Below are 19,717 nucleotides of genomic sequence, written 5' to 3' on the forward strand. Positions count from 1 at the left end.
ACAATGTGACACTAACGTTTAACATCCACACCGGCTACAGCAGGCCGTGTCGTGACTTTTCACCCCCCTCACTTAGTTTCTCCCTTTGTTGTTTGTGTGTTCTACTTTTCAGTTACAGTACAACAGTGAGCTTCACATGCAGTTAGACTGGGTGTGTATTCTTGTCTGACAACCTTGTCTGTTATGATTTTTGCTGAGGTGTAAAGAAACTCCCCCATAGCCACCCACTGCCAACAGATCCACTATAGAAGTTCATTCATGCCAAGAAAATAATGAACCTATTAATAGCAATGGAAAAGTGATTCCACGAATGGAAGAACAAGAGGTTTGACATTCTGTGTTTAAATATGTGGCGTTGTTTTGATTTTTAATGTGTCTAAATGGCTTTAATAAAACTATTTTTAAAAATGTGCGCACATTTTCTACATAAATCCAAAGTGCCTTTCTTTTTTACCCTTTGCCCACAGCCAATAGTGTGTAACTACAGGAAATATTAGGTTAGAAATGTAGTCCACTAGTTGCTATACCACAACACCGATGTAAGGCCAAAAATAAAACTGATAACGTTTTGCTAGGAATATTGTTTCACCCTAGTGACAGATCCAAATCAAACAGAGAGATTCATTATTCATAGGGAAGCAGGAGAAATATCATTATAAGAATAAGGGCACCAGGTTAGCTGCTAACCTGGTGCCCTTATTGCAGGGGTTGCTCATGTGCTGACAAACTTCAAACTACAGCAGAGTCAATGTACAAAGTTTGCAATGACAGACGAGGTGAGCGTAGTCACAGCACGTGCACTTGTCAGCAGAGATTTTACATTACAATGCACTACACATGTGCCTGAACTTCAAAGAAGTATAACAGGAATGACTACTCCGCCATCGCCAGCTATAACTGAGTATAGCCGAGTGATAAGTGGCAAATAGTTTGATTCTGTTTAAACAAGCCTAATGACAACAATGAACAGCACTCAACAAAAACGAGGCGTTAACCTTCTGGGAATGAAAAAAGAAAGAAGAACAAGAGCAAGAGGAGTGAGAAAAAAGTCAGCACATAATAACAACTGAATATAACACTAAATAATTCATGTGAAATGAACTGTGGAGGACAAAACCTTAAATAACCAAAATGTCCAAAATCAAATTCTGCTTAGGACCCAGTGATACCTCTGGCTGACTCTGCTCAGGCATACAGTACACTTGTCTCTCAGTTGTCATACAACATATGACATACAGTGCAAAACAGTGCAACCCAGAAAAGGTGGAAAAACTGTTAAGATACAAAATAAAAATTGAGATATCATTCAGAAAATGATAGAATATAAAGATTACAGCAACAAAAATCTAAATACAATGCAATTAGCATGATAAAAGTAAAAACAGAAGTTAAAATATGTGAAATGTCAGACTTCCAAGGTGAAAATTGTTAGTATTTCAGCTCAACATCATGAAATACAAAGAAAATCCGTGACTTCCTGGGTCAAAAGGAGGCAACTAAAGACTCGATTATACTCAGCTGTGGACAGTTAGACAACTAATGACTGTTCCTGTTATACTTTATGAAGTCTGCCGCCTGGTTGCAGGGACAGTTGCTACATTGTCATGTAAATTCTCCTTGGATAAGTCTGCACAATCCCAAAAATCAGGCAGGTATGTGGATGTACACAGGACCATCTGATGATGAGCTTTACCTCACTGGTACCCAAGTGGACGTTATCGGACTTGTACAATCCCTGCTTAAATAAAAAAAAAAAACATGCAACCTACTCACTAAGGACCTCGATAGTACTTCAAAAGAATGGCTAACTCAAAAAAACACGAGTAAGTACTGTACAGCTGACTGAGGCTTTCTATGTTAGAATGATAGTAGAAAATAAAGAGTAAATCATCATCGCTTATTATCTAACACGTTCAAGTTACAATGCAAAAACATAAAAAGTATAACTTTTTACACTTTTGTCCCGGCAGAGTTGGGCTTCCATACATTTCACAAACCAGCACAACAAACTATTGGCCAACATTAAATAACCAATCTTGGCTTCGTTATCATTCCCACAAACTTGTGTGGGACTACTTTGCGTGGAGGTGTAATTACAGTGGCTCAGAGGACTCTTCTGTCTACCTCCATCATACCACCGTGTCGAAATGCACAAAAATACTCTATTTATCTATCCGATCCTGTGTGTGGCTCCCCCTGCTGATCAGAAACAATCATTGCAGGCTCGCCTATCTCATCAGACAACAACATAACTGTACTGATGTTTTTCTTTCTTCCTTTGCTTTCACGTCACTGTTCTTTTCCCCTTATTCCCTAAAAATCTGGGTGTCGGAAGATCACAGCAGAGTGACGCCTTCGGTGTCCAGACTGTTCCTGTTTCAGTGGGAAATGATGTGATTCTCACATGTATTTTCTCAGGCGACACGGAAAGGGCGTAGTTAGGTATGCTGTTGCCAAGTTGCTTCATCAAAATAAACAGTGAAGTGATTTCAGAAGTGTACCAGCCTTAACGTTTCAAAGTAGGGCCTTCACCAAAATTCCCATGCCAAAGATGTATATATATATATATATATATATATATGTGTGTGTGTGTGTGTGTGTGTGTGTGTGTGTGTGTGTGTGTGAAACGTATAAAGACGGGGACAGAAAACCGCATGTGTTTTACACAACTGACAACTATAAAGGATTAAATAGTAATTTTAGCTTCTCAACTTAACGTATCTAAGCCCTTAAAAACATCCTGCCCCCCTTCCAGAGCGGGCAGCAGAAGCAAAGTGCAAGTCCTGCGCCAGTAAAGGGGGGCGTGTGCGTAAATAGCGCACACTGATAGCGCGGCACAGACGGCACGTAGCGACAGACGGTCGCTTCGGAAGGAGAAATAAAACCGTTTTGTGCGAAGTAAACTTGGCGACTCGACAGGTTCTTGTTTGTCTTTGACAGGAGATCCCCTCAGCATCTCTCCAAGAGCCAAACCAGTCAGAATAAACAGGGTCACATCCGGCAGGATTTTCAAAGTAAAGCACGAAACGAGACTCCTGAAAAGAAAGCGTGCTAGGAGCACACGCTTTGTTGGAGGGCTTTATTCTATAGTGGCTATTTATAATAAAGTAAAAATGTATGTGTATATTAGTTGATAAAACACAAATAAGATATAACCAACTTAAATAAAAGGCAAAACTGCAGTCGCCACCAAGTTGTAGAAATTGTAGTAATGTTTAATTATCTATTTTTTTGCCAGGCCCTTCTCATAGCTACACAAAGCATTTAGGCCAATGTGGATAGTTCATTGCCAAGGTGTAAATACAGATGATCATATTGATGCATCACATGATTTTCTGTAATGTTCTCTAATTACAGGTCTTCATACATGGGGTGGGTCAACATTTGGCACTTTTAAGCTCTGTTAAAAACTGCAAATCTACTTTAACCCATCTCCAAGTGAGACAGAATTAGTATGATATGGGATATATCATAGTCTCAATAGTAAATCTGTACCAATTTAATCCCTGTACACTAACAGAAGCCATGATTGATATGCTGGATGTTTTATTTTCTGTTGATTCGCTGGAGAAACCATAGAAAGTAGGTCATATCCTCCTGAGATCGAGCCTATTCATTAGGTTCTCTGTAGCGGACAAAATAAGATAAACTGAAACATACTTTCCCCCCCGGTTCTCAGGAAAACATTACCATGTGTGTAAAACCATTTATAGCATATGAAAGATCTGCTCTGAGTCACTTTTTTCATATTTGACTGATTTCATAAGGAATGACCCAGCTGCTATTTTCCAAACCAATAAACAGGTGTTACCTTTAAAAGTAAGATCAGGCTTGAAAGGAAACTTTGAATATATCACACGATCCTTATGACATTTTAATGATTTTTATTTCTCAGCGTCTTTATGGCAGACTAAGAGTAATACAGCTGATTCACTGTGACCCACAGAATAACTGGAAAATACCTTGACCTACAAAACAGTTGATGAGATAACCAAGTGGTTATGCTGGAACGATTTTTTTTAAAGAAACAGGCAACCAAAAAGTAAAAATGTCACAGTCGCTCTCGAGAGTCCCTTGTCAATCGCTTTTATTTTGAAAGGTAACCCGAGCTGCTTCCGCTATGCTGCAGGTGGGTCGCTCAGGGCTTGACGCGCCTTTAGTCCGTGCAGCCTTGCGTTTGGGGTGAAGCCGCATAAAAGCGTTTCCATAATGCGGGCGTGAGGTGCTCCTTGGAGTAAACGGAGGGGATCCGGGAGGAGGACCGCGGAGTGTTAACCGGGGAGGGGGGGAAGCCTGCGTGACAGGCGGCGACCAGAATAATTTTAAAAAAAATGTCGAACCGTAAGCACCGGGACAACCAAGAGATCTGCGCCCGCAAGGTCCGGGAGCTGGCCCAGTCTGGAGTAAACAAACACTGCTTCGAGTGCAACCAGCCCGGGGTGACTTACACCGACATCACCGTGGGCAGCTTCGTCTGCACGTCGTGCTCCGGAATGCTGTGAGTGCAAACCCCGCCGCCCCATCCGGGGGTGGGGAGGGGTGTGTGGCGGGTTTATTTACTGCACATTTAGCATCAGTGTGAGGGGCAGCCAGATACTGATAGAGTAAAAGTACCAGGCCTTAGATTACGCCGTGCACCACCCAGCCACGGACAAATGTGTATCATTTGGTTCCCCTCTCCTGACGTTAACAGGGGTTGTTGGTGCTATGCAACAGCCGAGGATGTGTGCACACATTAATTTACGCAGTGTCTACCTCTCTCTGTCTCTCTCCCTCTCTTTCTCTCGTGCGTGTCTCCCAACAGCTTGATAACCGACAGACCGCTAGCTGGTCATTTTCCAGCTCTGAGTTACGTTTCATTTCGTCATGGTGCAGGTTTGACACCACCTCTCTCTCTCTTCTCTCTCTCTTTCTCTAGGCTCCTTTTCAATGTGGGCGTGTGTGAGTGAGTGAGAGAGAGAGTGTGTGTGCGCCTGTGTGCTGTCACACTTTGTTTTGCATGTTCAGCCTAGTCCCGGGCACTCCTCTTCAGGAAGACGGTTTCGGCACTCAGTGTGCGTCATTGCGCAATCTTGCACATGTACAACAGTGTCCCACTTTATGTCCCCAGCATGAAGAAAATAGGAGCTTCTGGAAGACATGTGTCTCTCTCTGTCACGATTGTGTGCGTGTATGTGTGTGTGTGTGTGTGTATGTTGTCTTCTCCACAACAAATCTGTCCTTTGATTCACGGTCACGTGTCAGATATATTTCCTTTCCCACCTGCTCCATCCCCTTTGTGCTGTCTTTAGAGGTGAGGGCTGACTGCAAATCTTCCCATTTCTCTCCTTTATTTGACTCATCCATCTCTCCTCTGTGTCCCAGGAGAGGCCTCAACCCTCCCCACAGAGTCAAGTCCATCTCCATGACAACTTTCTCCCAACAGGAAGTAGAATTCCTCCAAAACCATGGCAATGAGGTGAGTGAAGTCCCAGCTGGGGCCCGATGCATCGTGTTTGCTTCACTTTAGAAAACTTCGAGGAAAAAAAAAAGAAAGACGTGCAGCTGAATGTGATTTCTTCCTGTTGTTGACACTGCGGAGTCGTCCGAGGACATCAGCTACCATTTCCTTTTTTTTCCTCTTCTTTGGTCCAAATTCAAGGTTAAAACTGTCTGTTTGTGGTTCTGATATGGAATGTGAAACGCCCCTTGAGACTACCAGTCCAACCAGTCTTTGTGGCAGTGCCTTTTTTTTTTTTTTTTTTTTTGGACGAGGAGGAGGGGGGGGGGGGGGGGGGGGGAGAATACTAGTGCCAACCTCATACTGTGCCAAGAAACAAAAGGATGGGGCACTTTATGTCCCACAAAACCACGATCTATTTCCTTTCTGTGTGTGTGTGTTTTTTTAAAACCAGGGTTTAAACTCTGAACAGACCCCATTTTAACCAAAAGTCAAACAAAAGCACCCTATCAAAATCTCTTCCTTTATTTACCTTTATTTAACTAGCAGGGTTTGGTGACATCAGAACCCTCTCACAACAGAGACCCAGCCAAATAAAACATCCAAATATTTATGTAAATGCAAAGAAAAACAACCGTGTCTCTTACCAAACGTTCTGTGTGATGTTTTTTTTTTTTAAATAAACTAAACAATTAATATGAGAATACTTGAAATTATATGTTTCTGGAAAGTGCTTCATATCCGTGGTGCGTCATAAGAAAATGCTGTTTTCTGCACGTCCGTCGGGACCCGCAGCTACGTTAAAAAGCGGCCGTTTGCAGGATTGTAACTGATAACAGTTGGAGCTGAGGCAGAGGATGGTACAGAGGTGAACTTGCCGTTTACTCAGTGTTTGTTTATGCCGAGAGTGTTGAACTTATTTGAGTGTTTGGGCTACAGTTAGATCCAAAAGTGGGCCGTACCTGTACAGCCTTTTTATAATAACATATAAAAAGCACTTCCCCCTTTATCTGACCTGAGTGTGTTGGAACTAAACATTCTTTTCTTTTTTTTTTAATAACTTTATGATTTTAACTTTGTGATTCAAGAGCTGGACAAATACCTTGTCCAGCTCTTGAAATCCTTTTAAATTTTTAAATGTTTCTACTCTCGTGTAACAATTCTGGGAATAGCGCATCATTAGCAGCAGTGCATTTTATTGAAATACTGGAAGTATTAATGATATCGCTCTGTTTTCTTTGTAGAAGCCTGGAAAATTGACCAGTGGTGCAGATCAGCAGGCTATTTTAGGATTCATTTTATGCAGCTTAGCTATTTTTGTCAGTACTGAGTGATATCTCTTATTACTTATTATTTAACAAAGCCTGACATTATCTTCTAGAGTTTAAATGAAGGCTTCAAATCGGTTCGTCTTGGTCCAGAAAAACCTAGAAATTCGATATAAAAAGAAATAAAACCCTCACGTCATCAAAATGAAGTTTTGATATATTTTCCAACTTCCATATTAATATAATACCAATCAGTCCAGCTGGTTGAGCTACAATTACTTCAACTTAGATTATTATGGTAATTATTGTTTATTTCTGTAGTTTGAAAACTTAATTACCAAGTTAATTAAACCTCATTTTGGTGCTGAAATGTGATTGGATTGCATAAGCCCCCCCCCCTCACAGCATCCACTTCAGGAGCCACTGGTTCAGGCAGCTCTCTCTGCTGAGCATATACCAGTAAGTGGTAAAGAGTTTGAGGCTATCAGCACAAGTGCTTATCAGTTTTTATTAGCTTGTTGTTGGCCGGGGTCTGTGAGTCAAGTGTAATGTGCAGAGAAGCATAGGTGTGCATCGTCCAGCTTTTCCTTTCTCATCATCCTCTGAAGAGTGATCCGGTCAGTCATGATTCGCTGCCAGTAATATTTGCTGCACTCTTGCACCGGAGATGAGTCACTGATGAGAAAATCTGTGTGTATATCTGAGAGACTCTCTGAGATTAAATGTCAAACAAAAACCAGGGATTGCTCTCATTTTCTACTCAGGGAATCGGAAACTCACTAACCCTCTTTTTGTTTTTGATGGATCAGTCCCAAGCAGCGTGGTTTTAATGTGACTTCTTGGAAATGTGTGTCTTCAGGTGGGCAGAAGGACGTGGCTGTGCGTGTTTGACCCAAAGAATGACGGCTGCTCCGACATGAAGGACTCACAGAAATTCAAAGAGTTCCTTCAAGATAAATATGAGAAGAAAAAATGGTGAGAGCTTGGCCTCCGCCTGCATATAACCAAATTATAATATATACTGATGGAAGCAGAGAAAAGCATCTTAATTTTTATTCAGTTCATTTATTTATTTTAAATCAATTTTTATGTAGAAAATTCGGTTTAAAAAAGCCCAGCAAATGTTCAAGTTTGCATGTTAATAGTTAAAAGCCTTTAAAATAACAAAATAAAACCTTTTACAGTAAGAATGTTTATTATTTACAATATTTTTTAATTAGCACCATTATTGAGTAAATATGTTAGTCTGTTTAAAACAGAGCAGCTTAAAAACAGCAAATGTTAGCATGCTAATATTTCAAACTAAAGTAGCAAACTTGCTAATTAGCAGAGTGCTGTACTTCCTGCTGTTAAAGGGTAATATGAGTAAAAATAAAAACCCTTTCAGTATTGTACATATGTACAAATGCAAATGGCTATAAAAAGAAAATTAATTAGAATGATTATTTTGAGCATGATAGCATGCTGACGTTAGCATTTAGCTCAGTTTTTATTGTGTTACAGAGCTGCTAGCATTTGGCTGTTCTGCTTGTGCAATAAACATATTTAAAAGTGTAACTGTAAAAAGAGTAATTTTGAGAGGTTAAAAGGGAACACAAAGTAAAATGAAAACAATAGCTAATTAGGGTTGTGTTAAAGTTAGGCTTTCCATGTTTGAATAAGAGATATTTGCTCAGAAAAATTAGCTGAAGGCTAATAGCTGCTTATTTTCAAGCTTAGAGAATGCTCTCAATCTTCTTGTTTAGCAAATAAATGACCAGATGTCAAGCTTTAATTGTGTTGCTAATGAGACTGGTTAGTTACACTGCATCATTTGTGTTTCGCAGGCATTTTTCCAAAAGTAAGAACCGGAGAGATATGGAGGGTCCTTGGAGTCCAGGGGTTCAGGCTATGCCCCCTTCTCATGGTCCCTTAGCGAGCCAGGGTCTATCCCATAACATGCCTCCAAATGCCAGAGCCACGAGACCACTGGTAAGAGGCTAAAGGTGTGGTAGTTGTCTGTGAAACGGGTGGAGGTAAAGTGAGGGGAGTGAAAGTGAGAAGACGAGGGTGGTATACGTGTGTGGTTTTAAATAAATAAATAAAAAGAGGAAGGGAAAGTAGAGGAGATTTTCAAAGGGTATCGAAAAAAGGATAGAAAGTGAAGAAATGACCTGAATTCGCCGCGGCACAGAGACAAAGACTGATGTTTCGGACAGTCGGAGGGCCAGGTAGCCTCGGCTTCAAAGCCTCTGCTTATGAATTATTGAGAAAGGATGAAAGAGACTCACTTCCTCTGGCTTTGTGTCTCTCTTTCTACCCTCCATCTGCTTCTCTTCTGTCTCCTTCGATCTCTCATCCTCCAGTCTCAGTCCCAGCTGCCGTCTTGGGATCGAGCCCCCGCCATCTCTCCCGCCGACATGCGGACAGACGCGTTCACGGCTCGGCCGTCGCGCTCCCAAAGCTTTAGAGACCCCCCTCTGAAAGGTGAGAGGAAGATTTGTTTGTGGCATCGTCATGTGCTTATCTCTTCTTTTAAAATTGTTTTTAATGCATCTTTTGTTTCTTTCCTACGAAGATCCCACCCTGTGTGGGATAGAAAGACAGCGACCAGGCTCTTTGTCGTCAACACTGGGAGGTCAGAACCACGGTCCCTCATTCCCCGCCCTTCCACGGCCTTCAGGTGTGCCCTCCGCCCACTGGATGCTTTGTGCCACTGTTAGTAGTAAACTTATGAAGGCTTTCACAAGTTTACTACTAATGTGTCTCCTACCAGCTGTGTAGTAAAGTGCCACAGTGTTTGCTGTATTTGGGAAGCTAGTTCCTCCTCTTATGTGATCTTAGGAAAGATTCCTGGTTAAAAAATAGACACTGTGCTTTCTCTGTTCTATTCCTGACGCCTCTAGCAAGAACATTTGGCAGTGCATCGTTCACGGTGTAAAGATCATTGAATATTTTCGCTGATTCTCACTGATGTCGCTCTCCGCTCATCAGAGCCGGCGAGTGGCAGATTCATGCGACGCCAGTGGCACTCACTTGTTTCTCCTTATCTCCCCTCCTCTTTTCTCCTCTGTCTTCTCCCTCTCTTCTCCAACCACGTAGCCAGTAGCTCGTTCAAAAACCACTTCACTTTAGGTAAGATGCATCTCCGGCCGATGCTTTTGAGTGTGTGCGTGTGCGCTCGTGTGAATGCTGAAATCAATAAGCTCTTCCAATGCTGTATCATTCATAATAGATGGCCAATCTGCGGGGCGCGGCGGTGCTTAGCGAGCATCACATGCATGTGAGTTGGGGTTTGTTTCAGAGCGGCCTGAGGGGAGAGGCGACGCAGCACTCTGTATTCATTTAGCCAGCGAGTCGTGGCTGGCCAGTATCACTCAGGTTTCCCACTTCAAAGCCCAGATCTGAAGCCTAGGAGTGTCAAGGACACACACACACACACACACACACACACACACACACACACACACACACACACACACACACACACACACACACACACTGTTCCCTCCCTCAGAGGAAAAAGAACAAGTTTAAAGTGGGGCTATTTTTAGGCCGGAGCTGCTGCTGCTGCCCCCGTCAGCAGAGGGCCGCTGATATTTCGCACCACGTTGGCGTTGAAGCACTTCAGAACTATGTAGGGCACAGCTGTAATCGCGCCATACACATTTAACACCCACAACAATATGCTAGGGAGTTCAGGTATGCTCTCAAAGACGGAAAAACATGCAGATACCAGCAGATAAGCTGCATCAGGTCCATTCTGCTCTGGTGTTTGTGTCTTCATGGAGACCATGTTGGATTTTAACTTCTGATCCCATGCTCATAGCTAACTGGCTGATCCAGACTCTGATATTTTGCTACAAACACTGATGTTAAACGTCATTTCCTGTCTTTGTTAACTTCTAACAATTGCATCTAAGAAGTTTCTGGCTTGCTGCTTTCCTGTGGTGTTTTTTTTTTTTTTTAATCCCTAAACACGATGAGTGTGTGTGCTTTATTTAGTACAGTCTAAGCTAATGCTGCTATTTCTACACCTCATAGCATGAGGATCTTTACATGGCGTGAGATAATTTTCTTCTATATGTAGTGAATGGGCTGTGTTATGTGAGAGTTACTTGCGAATTATTGTATGTTATTTGAATTTGATGCTTCAGGTTCGAACAATCACATTTTAAACATCTACCTGTTAGTACATACTAATCTGCGATCTCTCTTTCAGGTCGGACAGTGTCGGCCTCGGGGGCTACGGGCCCCTTCAGGGCCTTCCCCAAGTCTCTGAGCGTGGACTTTGGAGGTCTGAACCATCCCCAACCACAGCCTCTGCCTCAGTCTCTGTCCCAGCCGCAGCAGCAGCCTCAGCAACAGCAGCCTGTTGGCATAGGTCAGACGACACCGCCGGTCAGCAGCGGCAGTGCCCAGGATAGGTACGCTGCCGTGTCACAGCTGGACAGCGTCTTCTCTGAAACAACATCGGTCACAGGTACGATGTTTTTATCAGTCGAAGCTTTAATACTTTTTGTATCAGTGTAGTTCAGAGGCTTTTGCATAGTTGCATTTATTTCACAGCTTTTTGTATTTGTGTAAGGTGTGCACATAGACTGTATATAAAAGACGACGATAGCTGTTCTTGTTTTTTCTTTTTTTCTTTTTTAAATCTTAACTTTAGCTTTGCCTTGTTTTATTGTAACCACAGGTGACCATACAGAGACAGGAAGCTGGAGTGTTAAGTTCTAACATGAGACTAGCAAGCGTTTCACACACGGAGACAGGATGTGCAAATTAGTCTTAAGTGACACCAAGTAATAAATATTAGAATATGACTCACCGAAACTGTTGCACACACTTCCTGTAAGGGATGTGAGTGCAGTTGACTACACAGGAAGGTGTATTTGCATCATAAATGCTCTAAAGGGACCAAAACCACAAAGATGTTTGAGAGTTACTGTGACTATAATTAGCTAAAGACTGGCAGACAGGTAGTTGGCTAGCCTACGTCCAGGTTTTACTCAAAGTGACCTCACCCCTTGATGACGAGTAACCTTAATTTGTTTGTGGGCAGGGTATGATAAAACAAAAATTCCCACCATGTGTAATAGTGTGTGTGTGTGTGTGTGTGTGGGGGGGGGGGGATTGGCCGTAGAAACTGAAAAGGTTTCTGTACCAAAGTTGGGGATTTTAATGGATTGAATCGGGTTTGGAGCCTCGAGTGGCCATTAGAGGAACTGCACCATCGGCTTCGTATTTTCGACTCGGTCTCTCCACTTGATTGTGGATTGAGTTTTACCAAAAAGTGCTGGTCCTCCAGGCCCCCCACTCAAAAATCTTCACTGTCCTGTCAAACACAGATTAAAAAGAAAAAATTAACTCAAGAAAACGAATCCAATTTTATAAACTGAAGAACTTTCTTTTTTTCCAGTCTCATTAATCCTCTCACAACCTCTCTGACTAATCAGGAGGAGGGACTAAACTCCCTGCCTGAACAGAGAATAATTAAACCTTGCTTCAGCTTGACCTGATTACTTTTTCCCCATTGTTTCAGTAGCACTCTGGCTTCAATAAAGACCCGAGCACATCTTCCAGCACTGTGTAACAGATAGTTTGATTTGAGGGCTTCGCGTGTGCAGATTGTCGCGGTCAGCTCAGCTTGGTTGCATAACATCCTTACTCCAAATGCCAAGGCTTTTAGCAGCTGAATTATGCTCATTGTGTTTGCTCCAGATCGTGCACAGCGTGATTCAAAGGACCTTGTTGATAGGTTTTGGAATCAGCTGTGTTTGCGTTATAACTAAGCCGGCTGCTTTAATGCACAGCATTCGTGTGAGAGGCCTGCTAAGCTCTGCTGCTTTCCAGCGTCATCGCTGCCTCCCCTGCTTGGCAGAGTAGGGAGGTTATTGATTTTCTGCCTCGGCTCACTTGAAGATGATATTTTATTCAGGGCGTTTGTAATTCTTTTGTTCTGTGATGACTTGCATGCACGGGATCAGCAGTTTGGACTGTTTTAAAGGTTTTTGCTCACATATCAAGATCATAGCACTGCTCGAGCTCGTAAACCGGGGCTCATGTTGGGCCTGACGTTGTGTTTGGTTGTGTTGTGATGCCTGTGGAAATGCTTGTTTGCAGCTCCACCTGGCGGCCCACCGCAGTACAGCGCCATCTTCGGCAGCAGGCTCTCATCCAGCTCAACTCCTGCCAGGTAGAGGAAAAAATGCAGCCTTGTCAAATCAGCTTTTGTTAAACATGGCAGATTTTTAACTTTTCTTCTTGTGGAGCTGTTTAAAGGTCAAATTCTGATCGATCCTCCTCCCCCCCCCCCTCTTTTCTTCTACTTCTCCCCAGCTCCCCTGGTGTCGATACCGTCTCCAGCTCCCAAAGTTTTGCAAGTAGGTGCCGAGTGCGAACTGCATCGATTGCTGCTGTTAACCTGCACTATTTACATTCAGTTCCCTCCTCTTCAAAAACAGTCCAGCACTCCAGATTAGACTGTGAAAATCAGAGCAGTGTTGCCTTGAATAGGCAGGAATGTAACCCGTTAACCCCCGGGCAGAACACTGAATTATCTCCCTGTCTCTCTCCCCCCAACCCGTGTGTCTCAGATTTCCCCAACCCATTCAGCTCCAGCTCCAGCTCCGCTTCCCAGCAGCCCGTCGCCCTCTCCCCCAGTAACCCCTTCAGTAACGCCTCAGGAGGTAAGCCCCATGCTCACTCTTTCTGAAACTTCCTGCTGCAACTTTTTAAGATGTTAGAGCAGCTTGAGCTGGTTAGATAACCACCGCTGTGGTGGAGGCAAAGAAATAATTACCACATGAAAAAATATATGTAGGGTTGAAACCCTTTTTACCTTCAGAGCCGCTTTAGTTCTTTGTTCTTCGATGACATCGCACAGCACATCCATGATGTGAATCTCTTGTTCCACCTGTTGAATGTGGAGGCCATTGGAGTGCGGTGAACTCATCGCTATGTTTAAGAAACCAATGTTTGAGCTTTGTGACATGATGTGTTATATGAAGATGTGTACACTGTGGTCATAAAGGGATGGACATGGTCAGCAACAACAATCAGGCTGGCTGTGGTATTTAAATGATGCTCAGTTGGTACTAAAACACTAAAAGTGTGCCAAGAAAACATCCCGCACACCATTACACCACCAGTAGCCTGAGCCATTGATACAATTCATGCTTTCATGTTATTTATACCAAATTCTGACTCCATCTCTGCCATCTGCAGCGGTTATCAATACTCATCAGACCAGGCAACATTTTTTCTCATCTTCTGTTATCTAATTTTAATGAGCCCACGGGAATTGTGTCTTCTGTTGCGATAGCAGTGACATGCGGTGTTGTCTTCTGCAGCTGTAGCTCATCTGCTTCAAGTTTGGAGTGGATGCTCTTCTGCATACCTCGCTTTTAACGACTGGGTAATTTGACTTATTGTTGCCTTCCTATTAGCTCGTAGCAGTCTGAGAACGGCTGCTCACTGGATAGTTCCTCTTTTTCAGACTATTCTCTGTAAACCCTACAGATGGTTGTGTGTGAAGATCGCAGTAGATCAGCAGTTTCTGAAATACTCAGGCCAACCAGTCTGCTGTCAACAACCGTGCCAAATTAGGCATGCAGACGTGTTCATCTTGAACTGTAGATATTCTCCTCGATCACATTTTTCCTGATATATTTATTTCCTCTCTCAGGCTGTCCTATGGATTTGTCAGGAGGCAGCGCACCTACACTTGTGTTCAAACTTTTGTCTTTTAGCTTGACTCTACATGACTTAAATGACATGTGAATGCCTAAACTTAAAAACAGGAAATCACAGCCCGTTATAAAACACTGATCCCTCTGCTCTGTGTATAGGTTACATATTTCAAGCATTTAGTTCCTGCTTACAGAGTCTGAATGTACCTTTTGTGCTTATTTAAAAGTTAAAAACGCTCCTGTGTTTTCCCTCTGCTCGGCCCATTAACGGGTAACATTTAGTCTCCAGATCAGCTGCGTGAGCTGGGCCTTTATTTCTTTTCCTGTAGGGCAGTGAAAACGACGCGTAGAGCTGCTACACTGAAGTGTATGTTGTGTACACACTAAACGGTTGATTACACAAGCTCGCACACAGCTACCTGCTTTCACAGCCACTGAGGCTTCATGCTAGCAACGTTACTTTTTACTCGGGTCACTGACTTCACCCACCAAAGGCAGATATGTAAGAGGAAAGGCTCAGCGTGGAGCTGAAATCTCAGTTAAGCTTCTCTGGTGCATTAACCACAACGTGGATAAACGAATGCTCAGCGATGCTGTGATGTTTCATGATGCAAATAAACAACCTGGCGTTTGTTTCCTTTCAGCTTTAGACCCTCGCAGCTCTGGGCTTTCCATCGGCTCCACCTCAATTATTCAACAGTATCATGTATTCATGTATGCAGTTATACTCTTGACTGGTCGCAGGGCTCATTACTGCTTTATGTTTCCTGTAGGCTCTCTGTGTAAGGTACAGACACGGGGAAACAGTCTTTTACTGTCAGTCTGAGAGCAGCTGACAGATGTGTTCTGCATGGATTAATGATCTGTGTCTAATTTCGCCGCATGTGTGGGTGTTTCGCTTCTCCAGGTGACTCCAGTGCGTTTGTCACCTCGCCCACCTCCGTTTTTCCTCCGTCCGGTGCTTTCCCAGCGGCTGCTACCCAGAATGCATTTCCTCATGAGTCAGCCACCAATCAGGAAGCAAATGGTGAGATTCGTTGCCTCTTATTTGTCCTCCTGTTTGATGTTTTTTTTTTTTGTTTGTTTGTTTGTTTTCTTGGATTATAAGTCAAGTTTTTAATTATTATTAATATTTTTATTTACATAATCTTCTTTTAATAACTCAAAATAGACCAAAAATGAAAAGTCTGGTCATTATTTAGTAAAAACAAAACAAAAACATGTATTTGTTGGATTTTGTTGCTCTATTAAGGATTCGCTACTTATCTGTTTTATATTGCTAAAAACTAATATCTTCTAATAATTTAAAAGGACATTTAACAAAATATCTTATTTTTATGCATCAGTTGTGTAAATGAAAAGGTGAGACATTAAAGTTGTAGAAAATAAAATGTTTTTTCCAAATTAGGAAGACCTAACTTCATTACTGCACTGCATACTAGTCCCCCTGGGCCCCAAAAAATGTAAAAAGTTTTAAAAAGTTTTTTTTTTATACTCATCAAATCACATTGAGTCATCAGAGATTGATAATTAAAAAAATTTTAAATCACACTTTTAATCTTATCTATCTTATCTTATCTTAATCAAAAGTCATGTCAAAATGCCAAACAATCTCTTTCCTCTTTATAAAGTCAGTTAGACTCTAAGTAGCTGTAATAGTTGTGAGGTCGACCACAGTGCAGAGACCACACAGAGACGTCCTGTAGTTCCTCCTTCACCTGATCTATGACTTCTAATATTCGGTTTACCCTTGGTGGTCTTCCTGGTGCCACCCTGCCCATTTAAGCACTTCGTCTGCCCAGTTAACTGAGCTACAGATGCTCAGAGTCGTGCTGGGTAGGAAACGAAGAGACGCTGGGTGTACTGGGAGATGACATGGATGAGGATGAGCAGGTGGTGGGCTTAACAAGGGACGACAGAGATGGGAGGTAGAAGAAGATAAGGTGCTGTGGTAGTTGGTTTTTATGTGAATACAAACCATATTACTTTATTACCTCCTGAAGCGCGAGCATCAAGTTAAGGGCCACACTGAGAAAAGAGACCCAGACATTTACAATTATTGATGTGATTTATTTTAAGACATCTCCTCCTCACGTGCAACCAGCCCTCAAAAAGAAAAGAAGGTTATAATGCCTTCTGATCACAGTTGTATCACGCAGCCAACTCACAGCAGCTTGATCATGATATCTCCTGATAGCGCGAGAGATTCAACGAACCATGTCCTGATGTAAAAGCGAGCCGTGTTGTCGTTCTTCCACATGTGTCTGTGGGCCTGCGTCACAGGCCTGAACATGACGATCTCACAGTTTTGTAGATTTTGGATGGTGGTGTCTACCTTTACCGTACAGCACATAAAAATGAAACTTAACTGGACTTTTAGATTGAGTTTAGAAGAGACATGACTCTGTTTCCATATCTCTGCCTGTGTGTGCATTCACACATCACCATACCTGCTGAAAACATAGTAAATGCATGCACAAGCTTCTCTTTACACCAGTGCAGATCACAGATGCGGCCACGCCAAAATCTACGAATTACAGCTTGATGTTTGACACCTGTCCTTATTATATATAGGACCTTACAATATAAAGCATTGTTGTTGTGATTTGGTGCTATATAAGGCTTCAAGTGAAAATTGGGGGGGGGAAGGGGGGGGAACCATACTTTGATCCATATGTTGGTTATTAAAACGAGGCCCAAATGGAAAGCTCCCACTGCAGCGGGGACTGCTCGTCTTTCCTGAGACGCGCTGTGGCGTCCACTAGCAGCAATCCAGGAATACCAAAATGACCCACCCAGTTTAGAGCTGCAGGTTTCTGGTTTCATGCCACACCATTTTCCTGTATCATGTATATCTGTGTGTGTGTGTGTTTTGCAGGTTTTGCCTCCTTCCCCACGTCTGACTTTCAGTCCAAAGTCCCTCGGCCCATGTCGGTGAACCCTTTCACGGTGAGTATCCCTCCACGAAGTGCACTCTGGGGGCGCTAATTGGTAGTTCTCGCCAGTTTTCAGTGAATTGCGATGGCATACTAAGTAAGCCGGGCTGCTGTTCTCACCCTGCCTCTCTTGTCTTTGCAGGGGAATGTTTACCCCAGTCGGGGGACGTCAAAAAATCCTTTCATCTGACCCCCCGTTTCCCCACCCCTTCCCTCTCTCTCTGGGAACTGAAGGAGGAGCTGCTGCCATTTCAATGCCTCTGGAGTATTTTCACCCCCCACCCACCCCCCTCAGGGGAGGGTCGCGCATCCACGCCGCCCTCCCTCCCCTATCTGTCTTTGTTTACGTGTTTGTGGAGAGGAAAAACAGAAAAACAAACAAAAATGCGCGAATGCAGTTCACAAAATCCCTGTCTGTATGTGCAAGAGTGTCGGCCTGCTGTGTTTGTGCCACGTGACGTACGTCAAAAGGTGTTTGTGTGCCAGTAGACGCCACCTCAGGGCTCTGTGGGAGTCACGACGCCTCTACGACTTTTCTTTTTTGCTGAGATGCACTCACCTATATTACACACACACACATGTGTTGCTGCTGCTATTTGCTTTCATCTCCTGCTTAGAAGTGTAAAAAAAAAAAGGAATGAGAGATATAAAAAAAATTCCCTCGGCCCGTGAGTAAGTACGTCAGCGCTGTCTCCGGCTTTAAAACTTTTGAGTCTCGGAGAAGCCAGCTGAGACTCTGACCCTGCATCACGAGCATCCACAGATGGTTTTAACAGCCTTAACAGCCTCCTGATGCATGTGAATCGGTGTCCGAAGATAAGACGGGCTTGTCTCTGTGGGGTGTGAGCGCGGGTGCGTGTTTGCATTCGTCATTGTTGCTGTTTTTTCTTTCTTTTCTTTTTTGTTTTGTTTTTGTTGTTGTCAGGTTTCCTTGCAAAGGATGAGCTACGTTCTCCACTCTCAGGCTGCATGCGCTTAGAGGGCTAAAAAGGAGCTACTGAATGTAAAAGCAACGTCAGAGTAACTTAAATGTGTATAAAGATCTTCATCGCTTCATGTACCGGACCAAAACCTTTATTCTGCTTTTTTTCCCCTTTGGTTGACATGAAGTTTAATTCTCTTATTTTGCCAAAAATAAAAGAAGAGATTCATGTAAGAGCGTATTTGTAACTACAAGTATTCATGTTCATAAAACCAGTTTGTTGCTTCTTAAAACAGTGTGTGGTGGTATTTTTGTGACAAGCGTGGTTCTGACACGCACATGCGGCTGTGTGGAGCATTTCAAACAGCAGGGGGCGTGAGGCATCCAGTTTTCTTCTCTGACCTCATGCGCAAGGTTACTTTTGGATGCATGTTGCATAACTACATACATACTGCATAAGCGTGCAGCACAAATATAGAAGCCCTTTAGAGCCGCTAGAATGACTACAATGGGACCCCTTTGCAATATTTATTGGAATATTAAATCCAGTGTGAATCCAAATCTACATCATGCCCACTAAGTAAGCTCTGCTGCATTCCCTTTTTTTGGGGGGGGGGGTGACTGCACGCAGAGGCAGACGAGAGTGGGGAGAAATGGCGAGTGGAAATGGTCCATCTATCGAATTATATCAGCTTAATCGGGACTCAGTAGCAGGAATATAAATCACTATGTTCCCTAAGGTTTTATGAGGTACTGTGACCCTTGATTTCCTTTACAGTCATGCGACCTTCTGCAGTGTTAATCAGTATGCCCCCCCCCACCCCCCTGCAAACATGCGTCAGTGTGTTCACATTTCAGCAGAAAGGGGGATTTTTAAGGACGGACTCGTGGAAGCGCCAAGACTGAAATCCTAGCTTTGGAAGGGATGCTGCCTTCAGGTGCCGTGGGAGATATTGAGCGTTAGTTGAGTGCGCATGAAGGCGTTAACGTTTTGTTTATAGGAACACACAAAAACTGAATGGAGAAACAGGAAAAAACAAAACATCACTTAATCAATTTGTAAGTCAGCTGTAACAGGGGGACCAAGGGAGGGGTGTCAAACATAAGGCCCAGGGACCATAATTGGCCCGCTAGAGACTACAGTGGGGCCCACTATACGTCACTGAAAAATGTGAAGGAGGACATAGCTTTTGGACTTTAACTGTACTTTAACAAGTTTCACAGTTTTTCCCACTGATAAAGATCTCCCCCGTGACTATTTAAATTACACCAACGTAATAAATTACATGACAGAAACCTTCCTGTTTTTTTTTGTTTTGTTTTGTTGTTTTATGAAGAGTCAACAGTAGTAGTAAACTGGAAAAACTTGTGTGGTTTAACAAAATCTCTCTGTTTTAAAATCGCTGGACAGAACTACTGCAACTTTTAAAATGACTTTTTGTGTCACTTTTTTTTTTTTTGAGTAAGCGTTTGCTGTTATG

The 19,717-nt window shown here is 42.9% G+C and overlaps 1 protein-coding gene across 2 annotated transcripts; it reads left to right on the forward strand.

Annotated features, from left to right (window-relative positions):
• The first annotated feature begins 4,127 nt into the window (after positions 1–4,127).
• agfg2 (ArfGAP with FG repeats 2) lies at positions 4,128–18,529 on the forward strand. Of its 2 annotated transcripts, XM_085266898.1 has the most exons (14): positions 4,128–4,498; positions 5,365–5,458; positions 7,568–7,683; positions 8,535–8,679; positions 9,054–9,174; positions 9,266–9,370; positions 9,790–9,822; positions 10,910–11,170; positions 12,811–12,883; positions 13,027–13,070; positions 13,284–13,376; positions 15,286–15,405; positions 17,257–17,327; positions 17,457–18,529. In XM_085266898.1, the coding sequence occupies exons 1-14, from the start codon at positions 4,332–4,334 to the stop codon at positions 17,502–17,504; spliced, it is 1,491 nt and encodes a 496-aa protein (XP_085123024.1). In that variant the 5' UTR covers positions 4,128–4,331; the 3' UTR covers positions 17,505–18,529. The 2 variants fall into 2 exon arrangements, with proteins under 2 accessions (XP_085123024.1, XP_085123026.1); XM_085266900.1 differs by lacking the exon at positions 9,790–9,822.
• Positions 18,530–19,717: the final 1,188 nt, after the last annotated feature.

Source organism: Mchenga conophoros, linkage group LG3 (genome assembly GCF_057382185.1).
Source record: "Mchenga conophoros isolate Kocher_MC1m ecotype Shallow Benthic linkage group LG3, M_conophoros_male_GT1.1, whole genome shotgun sequence".
NCBI classification, from domain to species: Eukaryota; Metazoa; Chordata; class Actinopteri; order Cichliformes; family Cichlidae; genus Mchenga; species Mchenga conophoros.